This window comes from Meriones unguiculatus, chromosome 11 (assembly GCF_030254825.1).
Source record: "Meriones unguiculatus strain TT.TT164.6M chromosome 11, Bangor_MerUng_6.1, whole genome shotgun sequence".
Lineage (NCBI taxonomy): Eukaryota > Metazoa > Chordata > Mammalia > Rodentia > Muridae > Meriones > Meriones unguiculatus.
This window is the reverse complement of record NC_083359.1, coordinates 40,597,404-40,609,396: the sequence shown is the minus strand read 5'-3', so window position 1 is coordinate 40,609,396 and position 11,993 is coordinate 40,597,404. Positions and strand designations below refer to the sequence as shown.

At 46.2% G+C, this 11,993-nt stretch overlaps 1 protein-coding gene across 1 annotated transcript in view; it reads right to left on the bottom strand.

Annotated features, from left to right (window-relative positions):
- Positions 1-5,268: 5,268 nt before the first annotated feature.
- The window catches only part of LOC110553018 (ATP-binding cassette sub-family A member 17-like), a 73,983-nt gene continuing 67,258 nt past the window's right edge, over positions 5,269-11,993 (bottom strand). The window contains exons 26-30 of the mRNA XM_021644729.2: positions 8,060-8,247; positions 6,645-6,815; positions 6,201-6,391; positions 5,976-6,049; positions 5,269-5,529 (exon numbers count right to left, since the gene is read on the bottom strand). Coding sequence (XP_021500404.1) covers positions 5,290-5,529; positions 5,976-6,049; positions 6,201-6,391; positions 6,645-6,815; positions 8,060-8,247 — 864 coding nt within the window. The 3' untranslated portion in view covers positions 5,269-5,289. The remainder of the gene's footprint in view (positions 5,530-5,975; positions 6,050-6,200; positions 6,392-6,644; positions 6,816-8,059; positions 8,248-11,993) is intronic.

Sequence of the window (11,993 nt, the reverse complement as noted above, 5' to 3'; positions counted from 1 at the left end):
ATAGTGGATACTATACTTGATGCAGAAGGAGTCGGACAAGAGATGGGGCGGTCTCTTCAGCCCTGCTGACTATCTTGTCAAGGACATGGGCATGTTGTGACCTTCTGCAGTTGTGGGGCCAGGACACGTGGGTCCTTGAAACTGAGCCTCTGTGTAGTATAATGAAATGACAGGGAGCATACAGACCTCCAGGCACAGAACCGGCACTGGATAGGGTAATGACTGGGGCTGTGTTTATGCACAGGTTTACCCCCTCCACTCCACCCCTAACTCCCTCCCTGCTCCTCCTGGAACACCTTCTTCCCAATAGACCCCTCTCCTACTCTCATGTCTGGCTACACCCCCTTCCCCCAGCAGCCATTAACTGTCAACAGCCGCTCAGCTGGGGGCGAACCAGATACGGGGAGGGCCTTTAACCAGAAGGGTGTTCTTAAGCACTAAGCCCCCTCTCCGGTTCCCGTCACTCGGATATCTTAACCTAGGCACTCAGAGCTGTAAACTTCCCTCCACTCTCATTGCATTACATGATTTTCACACGTTGTGTTTCCATCCTCATCCAGTTCTGAGAATTTTTAAATTCTTGGTTTTGTCAAGGACTCGCACAGTAGTGCGTCATTTAGTCTCCCTGAGTCTGTGTGTGTTTAGGGTCTCTCTGTTGTAGTCTTGTTTCACTGTAGTAGTCTTGCTCAGAGAGAACACAAGTATTTCAGCTCTCCTGCATCTGGTAAGACTTGCTTTGTAGCTTAGTACGTGACCCCTTTTAGAGAAGGCTGCTGAGAAGAATGTCTGTTCTGCACTGCTTGACTGTTCTGAAGAAGTCTGGCAAGTCTGTTTTCTCTATGGTGTCGTTTAGGCCAGAGAGTTCTCTGTTAGTTTCTCTGTCAAGATGAGCTTTCAATTGGTGTAAGAAGAACATAGAATTCACCCACTACCCTGGCCCTGCCTCTGCCTCCTTGAGTGCTGGGATTAAAGGCACAGGCCACCGTGCCCAGCAATGGTTTATTTCTTTTAATAATATTTTATTTTCATGGGTATGAGTACTTGGTCTGTGTGTATGTCTATGCACATGTATGCCTAGTGCCCTCAGAGATCAGAAGAGAGTCAAATCCCTGGAACTGGAGTTATGGATAGTTGTGAGCTACCATGTCGGTGATGGGAACCAAAACCAGGTCTTCTGCAAGAACAAGGGCTCTTAACTGCTGAGTCATTTTTCCAGCCCCAGTTCATTCTTTCTCACAGCCTTATGATTTTTTCTCAGCAGCCTAAGAATTCCTTCACATACCTTTGTAATGGCTTTAATGACCATAAATTCCTTTAGCACATTTTCCACCAAGGAAAGTTTTTGTTTCTCCTTCAACTGTGGCAGATTGCTTTGCTGAGCAGAGGTGGGTCTGGATTATCTGTTCATGTCTTTCAGAATTTGAAATACATCCTTTCCGGCCTTCCTGTGTTTTAGAGTTTTAGTTGTAAGTCACTGCCAATAGCCTTGCCTGAGAAAGAAAAACATTCTGTGACTAAGAGCACTCAGACCCTTGACACACTAAGTCAGAGGCAAAGGTTCTACAACTTTCTGCCTCAGGGTCCGGAAATGTGCTCTTTCTTAAGACATGTGGACTTGCAGGTCCTCATGTTTTTCTAGCCATACTTCCTTGTCTTTTTTTGTCATTGTTCTCCCTGGTGATCTTTTAAGCAAAACATTCTATTCTTTGTAAACATGGTTTAATTATTTTTTTTGTATTACGATTGTCATATTAGTTATTCCTAATAAAAGCTCAATGTCAGAGGCATTCTGGATCCTCAGAATTTCTTGCATGCTCTTTGGGTCCCCAGCCTCCTCTGCTGAAAATTCACATTGCAGACTGAGTCTGATTTCATGCGGTGAACTCCAGTATGTATGGCAGTGAGTCTGCTGTTAACTATGAAAACTATGATGGGCTTGCCTTTATGTGTTTTGGTATTTCTATCTTACTGCTCTTAGTATGCTTTCTTTGCACTGTATTTACTGTTTTAATATGATGAAGGGAGGTTCTTTGCTTGGGTAGGAAGCTCTTGCTGGATGGTGTCTTAAATGCCTTTCTGTACCTGGCTTGGAGTCTCTTTCTCTAACTCTGAGAAATTTTATTATGATCCTTTTGAAAATGTTTTCGGTGCCCTAAGAATGAGATTCTTATCCTTCCTTCATTGTTTTAAATGTTTTTTCACAATGTTTTGTGTATCCTGGAATTCCTACTCACACCATCTTAGTATTTTTGATCTTGTTGGATCTGACCTTGTTTTCAAGTTCAGGTATTTTGTCAGGACAACTCTCTTTGACCTGTTGTAGGAATGAGTTTCCACAGAGCTTCTGGCGGAGGGGGCATTATGTATCTTCTAAGTTTGCTTTCTATTGCTGTGATGAAGACTATGACCAAAAACAAGTTGAGAAGGAAAGGATTTGTTTACTTGCCTTACGGGTTACAGTCCTTCATGAAGGAAGTCAGGGATGAAGCTCAAGCAGGAAGCCAGAGGCAGGAACTAAAGTTGAGACCACGGTAGCTGCCTCCTGGTTTGCTCTCCGTAGCTTGCTCAGCCTGCTTTCTTACACAGCCAGGGCTGCCGGTGCCTAGGGTGACATGACCCACAGCAGGTGGGTCCTCCCACAGCAACCTCTAATCCAGGAAATACCAGGCAGATGATGGAGACATTTTTTTCATTTGAGGTTCCTCTTCCCAGGTAACCCCAGCTTGTATCAAGTTGACAAAAAACAACAACAACAACAACAACAAAAAAAAACAACAACAACAAAAAACCCAACTAGCTAACATTTACTTAGTTACTTTTCTTCAGAGAGCTTTTTATTTGACTTACGTTTTTATTCCCAGCATTTCAGATTCTTTTCAGTATTTTTTTCTTATTGAATTCCTAATTGATAACGTGTGCCACTTTATGTCGTTAATCTGTTTGTGTCCCCAATCAGGAGCATATTTTCTTTCTTTAAGAAGGACGACGATGTGTGTATGTGCGTTGCGACGTATGTACATGAGGGCAAGTGTGTGCATGCCATAGCGCATGGAAGCCAGAGTGTAACGTTCAAGAACTGGTTCTATGTTTCTACCATGTGGGATCCAGGGATCCAATTCAGGTAACTTTTCTATGCGCTGAACCATTTTGCTAGACCTCTGTGAGCTTGTTGTCCTCTTTGATTTCTTTGAACAATATGCTCAAAGAATACCATTATTGGACGCCATTAGTGTAGGATTAGTAGTCTGGGGATGAGTTATATTGCTGTTGTTTCTTCATGTTTAGTGTGCTACCGCATTGGTGTTTCTGCAGCAGGGTTATTTTGTTCTTTTTAAAATACCACCTCTATTCCTCCACGGGAAACATTTGCCCTGTTCCAGAGAGTCTCCGACATGGTGGAAACTGAGAAATCAGTTCATTAGTCCAGCGGCTCAGAGTGCCTGGTGTAATCTACATTATTCTCTGAGCAGAAGAGTAAGTGTGAGCGCAAACACAGCCGGAGGAAGCCAGCACGGTGCAAGTGTGCAGTGAGCTCATGAACAGCAATGCCCCTTGGGATTTCAATAGCGACTGGAGCACTAACAACCTAGGATTGCATGGATGGTATTTTAGTAAGATCAGAAGAAGGAAGGATGTGTGGTGGGTGAGGACAGGGGGTGGATATTAGGTTGATTTTGAAAAGATAAAAAAAAATTGAGTTAGTAAAGTATCTGGGAGGGGAAGTTGGAATATTGTTAGAGTCCACAGATTGTAGGGACTATTAAAGCTATAGAAAGTTACCATTAGAGCTGGACAGATGGCTCAGAGGTTAAGAGCACTGTCTGTTCTTCCTCAGGTCCTGAGTTCAATTCCTAGCAACCACATGGTGGTTCACAATCATCTATAATGAGATCAGGTGCCCTCTTCTGGTGTGCAGGAGTACATGCAGGCAGAACACTGTATACATAAATAAATAGATTTAAATCAGACCGGAGCCCAGGTCCGATTTGGTGTATTAAATAGGCACCTCAGCTGCTTGTCTTGGGTCTGAATCCCAACACAGGCAACCTGCCCTTGTCTAATTGAATTAACTTTTGTTTTGTTTCAAGACAGGTTTTCTCTGTGTAGCTCTGGCTGTCCTGGAACTTGCTCTGTAGACCAGGCTGGCCTCGAATTTAAAGATCAGCCTGCCTCTGCTTCCCAAGTGCTGGGCTGGGATTAAAGGTCTGTGCCACGGTGCCCTGGGCAGAATTAACTCTTTAGGAAGGAGACCGTTATGTTGTAGTGCAGGCAATTCACCTGGTCTGCCCTTAGGGGCCCTTAGGGTCTTCTGTCATCTCTGTCCTGTGTCATTGCCTGTGCCACCCCTCCCCCACCCCACTCCCACTCCGCCCCCACCTCGTCCCTGTCTTCTCTCTCTAGTCTCCTCTCTCCCTGTTCTTTCTGAATGTTTCTCTCCCCACTCTGTGTTCTCTTTCTTCTACGCTCTCCCTCCCCGCCCTCATGGCTCAATAAATCTGTAGCAGCATGAGTAATTTGATATCATAACTGAGACAATGGCATGTCTCCACTCAGAGAGATAATTTCTCTTTCTTTCTTTCTTTCTTTCTTTCTTTCTTTCTTTCTTTCTTTCTCAAGACAGGGTTTCTCTGTGTAACCTTTGGCTGTCCTCAAACTCACTCTGTAGGCCACGCTGGCCTCCAACTCACAGAGATACACCCGCCTCTGCCTCCCGAGTGCTGGGATTATAGACATGTGCCACCGCACTCAGCTTGGTGATAGCTTTCCTTTAATGGGCCTTCGATATAGCTGTATAATTCCCCCCACCCCAAGGGGTAACTATAACATCATTTAGGAGATGGGCTGGAATTGGAGAATAAATATACACCCCACCCAATCTCACAGTTTCTGGTTTTTCTCCAGAAAGCTTGACTTGGCCAAAGTAATGTTAATTCCAGAGGACTCAAATGTGGCGTCTACTTCTCAGTTCTTCCACGCGGTCTCCTGTAGCCATCTCTCCTAGCTCACTAAGTTCCTAGAGCCAGCCTTGATGAGCCACTGCCATCTGACGGAACTCTGAGGCACGCAGTTCCACTGACATGCACCCGGGTTCCGTGCCAGGCCTCCTTACCACTTGTGCCACTTCACCTAATGAATGCAATTTGAGGTGATCCCTGTTTTTAGCTTACTGGGCTGCGGGCTATCCTTGCAACCGTGGCAGGTGTGATGGTAACTCTCACTTGTCAGCCTGATGAGATTTAGAATCATCACTCAAGAGAGATAGGCCTCTGAACATGATTAGGATCTTTATTACAGAAGAAAAGGCTCTGAGGAAGGTGGAGAGGGAGGAGGCATGGGAGGCTGAACCGTGATAGGCTTGGCATGAGAAGGTGATAAGCTGGTTAGGACAGCTTGCCCTTGGTGGAATGTTGCTCTAAAGGAGAACGAGCTGCGGGTGAAGCTCAGGAAGATGTCCTCCAGAGAGACCTGGTTGATGGTGTAGTCTTCCAACATGTAATCCTTCTTGGCTTGTTCCATAATGCCAAACACCTGTAGAAAAGGGATGCCAGCTGCTGCAGATAAGTCCACCCCCCGGGTGATGTGGCGTACATAGGGACAGGTGGTGCGGGAAAGTGCAGAGAAGGCCACCCTCTGAGAGCTTGTGACAAGGTTCTGGTCTCACTCAGCTACGGAGCACCTCCAGAGGAGTCAACGCTGTGGGACTCAGCTGTCTGCTCTTGTGGTAGGAACTGTGCCGGGAAGGCAGGTTTCCAGCTCCGTCTCTGGCTTGCTAGGGGACGCTGGGCACGTGGCTCCTCTCTAGGCCTGCCTGCTCCCTGTTCTCTGAAATCTGGGGATGGGAGGAGCTAACCTCTGAGGCTCCTCCCAGCTCGTACATTATGCTTTGTGACTTTTACACACATACTTCCATGGTGTTAGCTGAGGACACATGAATGCTGTCTTTGGAGAGTGGCTGAAATGCGAGGAGCACTCACCTGTGACCAGCTGAGGTTTTGGCCAGGCAGATAGTATTGAACCAGGCCTTGGTGCTCATCTTCCAGAGTGCTGCCTGTACAAAACAGATACTGTTTCTGTTAAGGATAGATTGAGAGGCTATAGGAAGGGCAGCCTGAGTGCACAGAATCCATAGGGACAGTCTTGTATAGCAGCTAACAGGTCCAGGCAGGTGGAGCCTGGGGCCCGCCAGCACCATCACTCACCTGGGAAGGTCAGGTCCACAAATGCCTTAAATTTCTTTAGTACCTCCTGTTGCCATTCCTTCTGGACCTTGGCTTGCAGGGAGTAGCCGCTGCCAAAATTGCTCTTGAGGTGTTGCGGGCTGCCCAGGCACTTGAACTGGCCCTGTACCATGATGGCCAGCCGGGTACATAAGGCTTCACACTCCTCCATACTGGGGAAAAGGTAGAGGCCTGAGACAGTGCTGGAGGAGGCTGATGCCCACCCTCAATGTCAAAGGCTTGTGCAGAGAGGAGGGTATCTGCCCAGACCGGGACATCCCTGGTCCCCCACGCTGAGTGTACCTCATGCGGAGCCTGGGAAATGTCCTGGCAGACTCTGTGTTAGGTGCTGCCGTATCTTCTCACCTGGCCCCACCCCAGCCACCCATTCTGGGTCTTCCACTGACCCAGAGGGCCAAGCTCTACCTGTGGGAGGTGATGACAATGGCCTTGCCAGACTCACGGGCCCGGGCTACAGTGTCCCAGAGTAGGCGCCGGGCCACGGGGTCCATGCCAGTGGATGGTTCATCTAGGAAGATGACTGCAGGCTCTCCAATGAGGGCAATGCCGGTGCTCAGCATGCGCTTGTTACCACCGCTGGCGGTGGATGGGACAAAGGTGAGAACACGGAGAACGTAATTGTAGTCTCCCGTGTTGACGTCTACTTGTTCAGCACCCAACTCCTCCCTTCTCTGAGCTGCTTCACAAAACAGCCTCACCATCTTCACTCAGGCTGAACCGTGACTTGGTTTTTCCACTGAGGGTCTAAACAGCCCTAGATGCCCAGGTTGAGCATGTGGTCATGAGATTCAAGAGCCTCTGTGAATGCTGGGGCAGAGCACCACCATCTGAGAGTAAGGGTATAGGACCATTTTAGTCTGCTGTTTTTCCCAAGATGCCTGCTGTAGAATCCAAGCTGGCCTTGAATTCTCCATCTTCCCGACTCGGCCTCTCAAGAAGCACTGGGATTACAGGTGCGCGGTACCACACTGGCTTTATTTATTTATTTTCTTATTTTATTTGTAAGTTTATGTGTATGTGTCTGTGCCTGCATGGGGGCACTCATAGAGGCCAGAGGGTATCAGAGCATCTAGAACTGGAGTTACAAGTGGTTGTGAGCTGCTTTCTGGGGTGCTGGGAGCTAAAACTTGTTCCTCTGGGAGAGCAGTAAGCACTCTTAACTGCTGAGCCGTCTTTCCAGCTCCCATTAAGCTCACACAGTATTTACTGGGTGCAAGCTTCCATTCTAATCTTTTTAAATATAAATTTGTTTGATCCTCAAAATAGGCAAGGAAATATGATAAGCTGCCTAAGACTAAAGCCAACAGATTGGAGAAGGAGCAAGGACTCTATCTGAATCCATTCGGACAGAGTCAGAGGCCTCTCTTCCCTTTCCAAAGATGGAGTGCTGACAGGCACCTACCTACAACGGCACAGGGTACAACCTGAGGGGAGGAGAGTCTATGAATCTGGGCTTTCAGCAGCTTGCTTTGATTAAGCTAATCTGAGTTATGGTTTGCTGGCAACAGTGACAAACTACCTCAGACTCTTTGGGAGACATATCAGGATGAGGTAACTATGGGTTTAATATGAAAACCTACCCTACCCAAAATATGAAGTTTGACAAGAAGCAGCAGACACAAAGATCTACCTCGTTGTTATAATCCCACATGATAACATAAAGCCTGCCTCTGGCTTGGGATCGAGGACAGCTCTCTCCACCCCCATCTCCAGTAGCATGGATGGCAGGGATTCTCCATGCCTGCACTGCCAGGTGCTGAGAAGGACGGGGATTATCTTGCAAACGGAGGTGGGAAGGGTGAGGGATACCCAGAGCTCACCTATACGTCTTCACTAGCTTGTCTGCGTACAAGCGCATGAGTAAGTCCTCAAGGACCTGGTCTACACAGGCTTTAATGTGTCGCTCAGGGATGCCCCGAATACGGGCATACATGACAAGCATCTCTCTTCCTGTCATGAAGTTCAGCAGGGCATCAAACTCAGGACAGAAGCCAATCCACTGCCGCACCTGAGTTACAACAGCCCAAGATGAAGACACACCAGAGTGAAGCCCCGTCTGTGGTTTCCCCATATCTCCAACTCGGCAGTTCCTGGACTCTCCCTTTGCCTTGGCCTGTGTCTCAGTTCAGCTCTATTACAGGAACAGCCATGCAGCACGAGGGAGCCATCAGTGGGGTGACTGGGGAGTGAGAATTCTGTAATTTTGGTATCTTTAAGAAAACGCAGAAGTGTTATGGGACTATGTTTTCGTTTTAATCGCAGGTGACTGTGGTTTGCCTTGTGCTCTAGCAGGGATGTGATTTTTGTCACTGGAGATCGTTTCTGCGGTTGTGTAATGTGGGGAATTCTGAGGACTTTTCAGAGTATACATAAATGCTAGGGCCTCAGAGGTGGGGTGGGTTGATGGTTGATTTTTGGTTGCTGTTTGTGGAGGTTTGTTAAGTAGCTGTGCACAAAGAAGGAACAACAACAAGAAGAAATTAGATATCCTGATGGTGAAGATCAAACTCGCCCCAAGGAACTTGATGCCCCTAGTCAATAGGAAATAGTCTAACAGGAATGTTGGTCCCTTTCCTCGCTATTCTTTTTTTATTTAGTGTTAGGGGTTTGAAAGAGTGGAAGAAAACGGGTGGAGAAGGGTAGAAGAAAGAAGAACCCACAAAATAGCAAATGCCAGCTACATCTTAGGTTATAGCCCTTGCTGATAGTGTTGTTGGTGAATAGGCTTCTAAAGGATGGAGGAAGAAGAGTGTGGCTTATTTCCTTCTCCTGCCCACATATCCTGAAAACAGAAGCAATCCACCCCTATTGTAAGAGTCAGAAAAATCTTGTGCACCTTTACAGAGGTGCACCACAGTGTCCGACTCTTTCTCCTTTTTTTTTTAAAATTACATCTTCTTCATCATCATTATCATCATCATCGTCATCATCATACGATGTGTGTATGTGTAGAGGGGGGAATGGGTGCGTGCATGCCAGGGTTCACAACTGGAGACCAGAGGACAACGTTGTGGAGCTGCCTGCTTCCTTACACCTTCAGATGGGTTTTGGAGATAAACTCAGGCTTTTGCAGCAAGTGCCTTTACACACTGAACTATCTCACTGGCCCTAGCGTTTCCCCTTTAGACATATTTTCTTTTATATATATAATCTGTAAATAGATTTTCTATATGGAATATTTACATAAAGGTCACTGGAGTCCCTGCCAGTGGCCTGTGGTCTGATGGGTATGCAGAGTTCTGTGCTAATTCAGGGCCCTACACAGACATGCTCTCCCAGAACAAGGCTGTTTGTATGGTGTTTGTCAAATGACATTATTCCATGTTTGTCATTGTTCAATGTGCTCTTCCAGCTGCTGGCTATTACATTCTATAGCTCTTCCTGTGTTGCCACATACAGCCCTACTCCTAACTCGGTTTAGCTGCTACATACCCAAAAAACAGCTTTTAGTTTGTTTGGTGGTTTTTTTTATTTGTTTGTTTATTTTGTTTTGTTTTGAGACAGGGTTTCTCTATGTAGCCTTTGCTATCCTGGACTCACTTTGTAGACCAAGCTGGCCTTGAACTCACAGAGATCCGCCTGCCTCTGCCTCCTGAGTGCTGGGATTACAGGCAGGCGCCACTGCGCCCAGCTTCCAGAAAAGATTTCCGAAGTATTTTAAAATTAATTAAATTTGCTCTTTGATAATTCCATATGTGTATACAATGCAGTCTAATTACTCCCACCCTTGACTTCCCTGACTGCTGTCAACTCCAGCTTCTCACATTCAGGCCTTTTGTTTTGTTTTGCGACACACAGAGTTGAACCAAGGCTGTCTGTGTAAACATGGGTTTAGAGTTATCCATCAGAGCTTGCTGCGCTCACTAATAGTACTCAGCAGAAAACTTGCCCTCCCCCAGAATCTTTTGATAGCAGAGAGTTCAGCAGGGGTGGGTGAGGCCAGGGAGGTTTCTTAGTTTGCCCCTAGAAAATAACTAACTTGGGATATTTAGGCATATTTGAGTTGCCTCTGTGTTTCGTTAATAAACGTAGAGGTCGCCACGCTGGTTGGTGCCCGTGTTCACTCTCCTGTCAGAGACATTAAAATCAGGTGATACAAGTTTTGAAAAATAACCAGTGTTGCAGAGGCTGAGGCTGCCCCAGGGACGGAGGTGATGGGGACAGGCCAATAAAGCTACCCGGGTGTCTGTCAAGAGAAAGAATGTCTGCTGAGGCCTCCCACACCAATGGGATCAGTTCCAGGTGAACTGGAAGACAGATGTCTGCAGATCTGAGGCAACTGCCGGGAAGAAAGACAATTGGGTGAACGGGATTGTCAGACATTCCACAATTAAGAATAGAGGCTTGGGTAGACTGCCTTTTCCAATTTATATATTTAAGGTTTTATTTATTTATTTTACATATATGAGTGCTCTATCTGCATTTATACCTACATGCCAGAAGAGGGCATCAGTTCCCAGTATAGACGGTTGTGAGCCACCATGTGGTTGCTGGGAGTTGAACTCAGGACCTCTAGAAGAGCAGACAGTACTCTTACTGCTGAGCCATCACTCCAGCCCCCAATTTACCTTAATATTTCTTTTACTTTTAATTTGTTAAGTGCTTGCTTGTTTGGAGACAGGTCTCACTGTTTAGTCTAAGCTGGCCTGGAACTTACTATGTGACCCGGATTAGTCTCGAACTCACGAACCTCCTCCTGAGTGCTGGACCACAGACACACAGCACCAGGCCAAGCCCGTGCTGGGAACTTCCTCCCACAAGCTGCTTTTTGTCAGGGTATTTATTACAGCAACAGGAGTGAAACCAGAACAGCTCCATTTCCTTTTATGGCTGATAAATGCTGCACTGCTTTCTAAACTCTCATGCTTATTTGTCAGGTGATGGACATTTAGGTTGTTTCCATTTTGGCTACTATGAGTAATGTTTCTGTGAATACTCTTGTAGATATTTTTTCAGTTGTATAGAAATCCCCCTTATGCTTAACATTTTTATTATCTTCTATGATTACTTTAATCATTTAATTGAATGAAGTAATTAACCTTTTAATCTACATAATTTATTATCTATTTATTTAAAAAATTTTAAGATTTATTTATTATGTATACAATGTTCTACCAGTATGTACACCTGCAGGCCAGAAGAGGGCATCAGATCTCATTATAGATGGTTGGGAGCCACTATGTGGTTGCTGAGAATTGAACTCAGGACCTCTGGAAGAGCAGCCAGTACTCTTAACCACTAAGCCATCTCTCCAGCCCTTAAAATGTTTTTTTAAAAAATATTTACTTATATTATTTAAAATTTGAAATGTTTGTTTTTGCATTTGGGAGGTTATTTATTTATTTATTGGTTTTTTTAAGACAGGGTTTCTCTGTGTAACCTAGGCTGTCCTGGAACTTGCTCTGTAGACCAGGCTGGACTCAAACTCACAGAGATCCACCTGCCTCTGCCTCCTGAGTGCTGGGATCACAGGCATGCACCACCACTACCTGCTATTACTCTTCTACGTTATGTCTGTGCACCACATGGGTGCGGTGCCTGCAGAAGCCACTGGAGTTTTAGGTGTCTATGACCCACCATGGAGGCGCTGGGAATGAACCTGGGTCCCTCGGAAGAACATCTAGTGCTCTCAACTGCAGAGCCATCTCTCCATACCGAGATTCACATTTTTCCTGCCTACGTCTCTGCCTGGGTGTATGTATGTGTACCGCGTGCATGCAGGTGTCTGTGAAGGCCGGTGAAGAGAGCTGACTC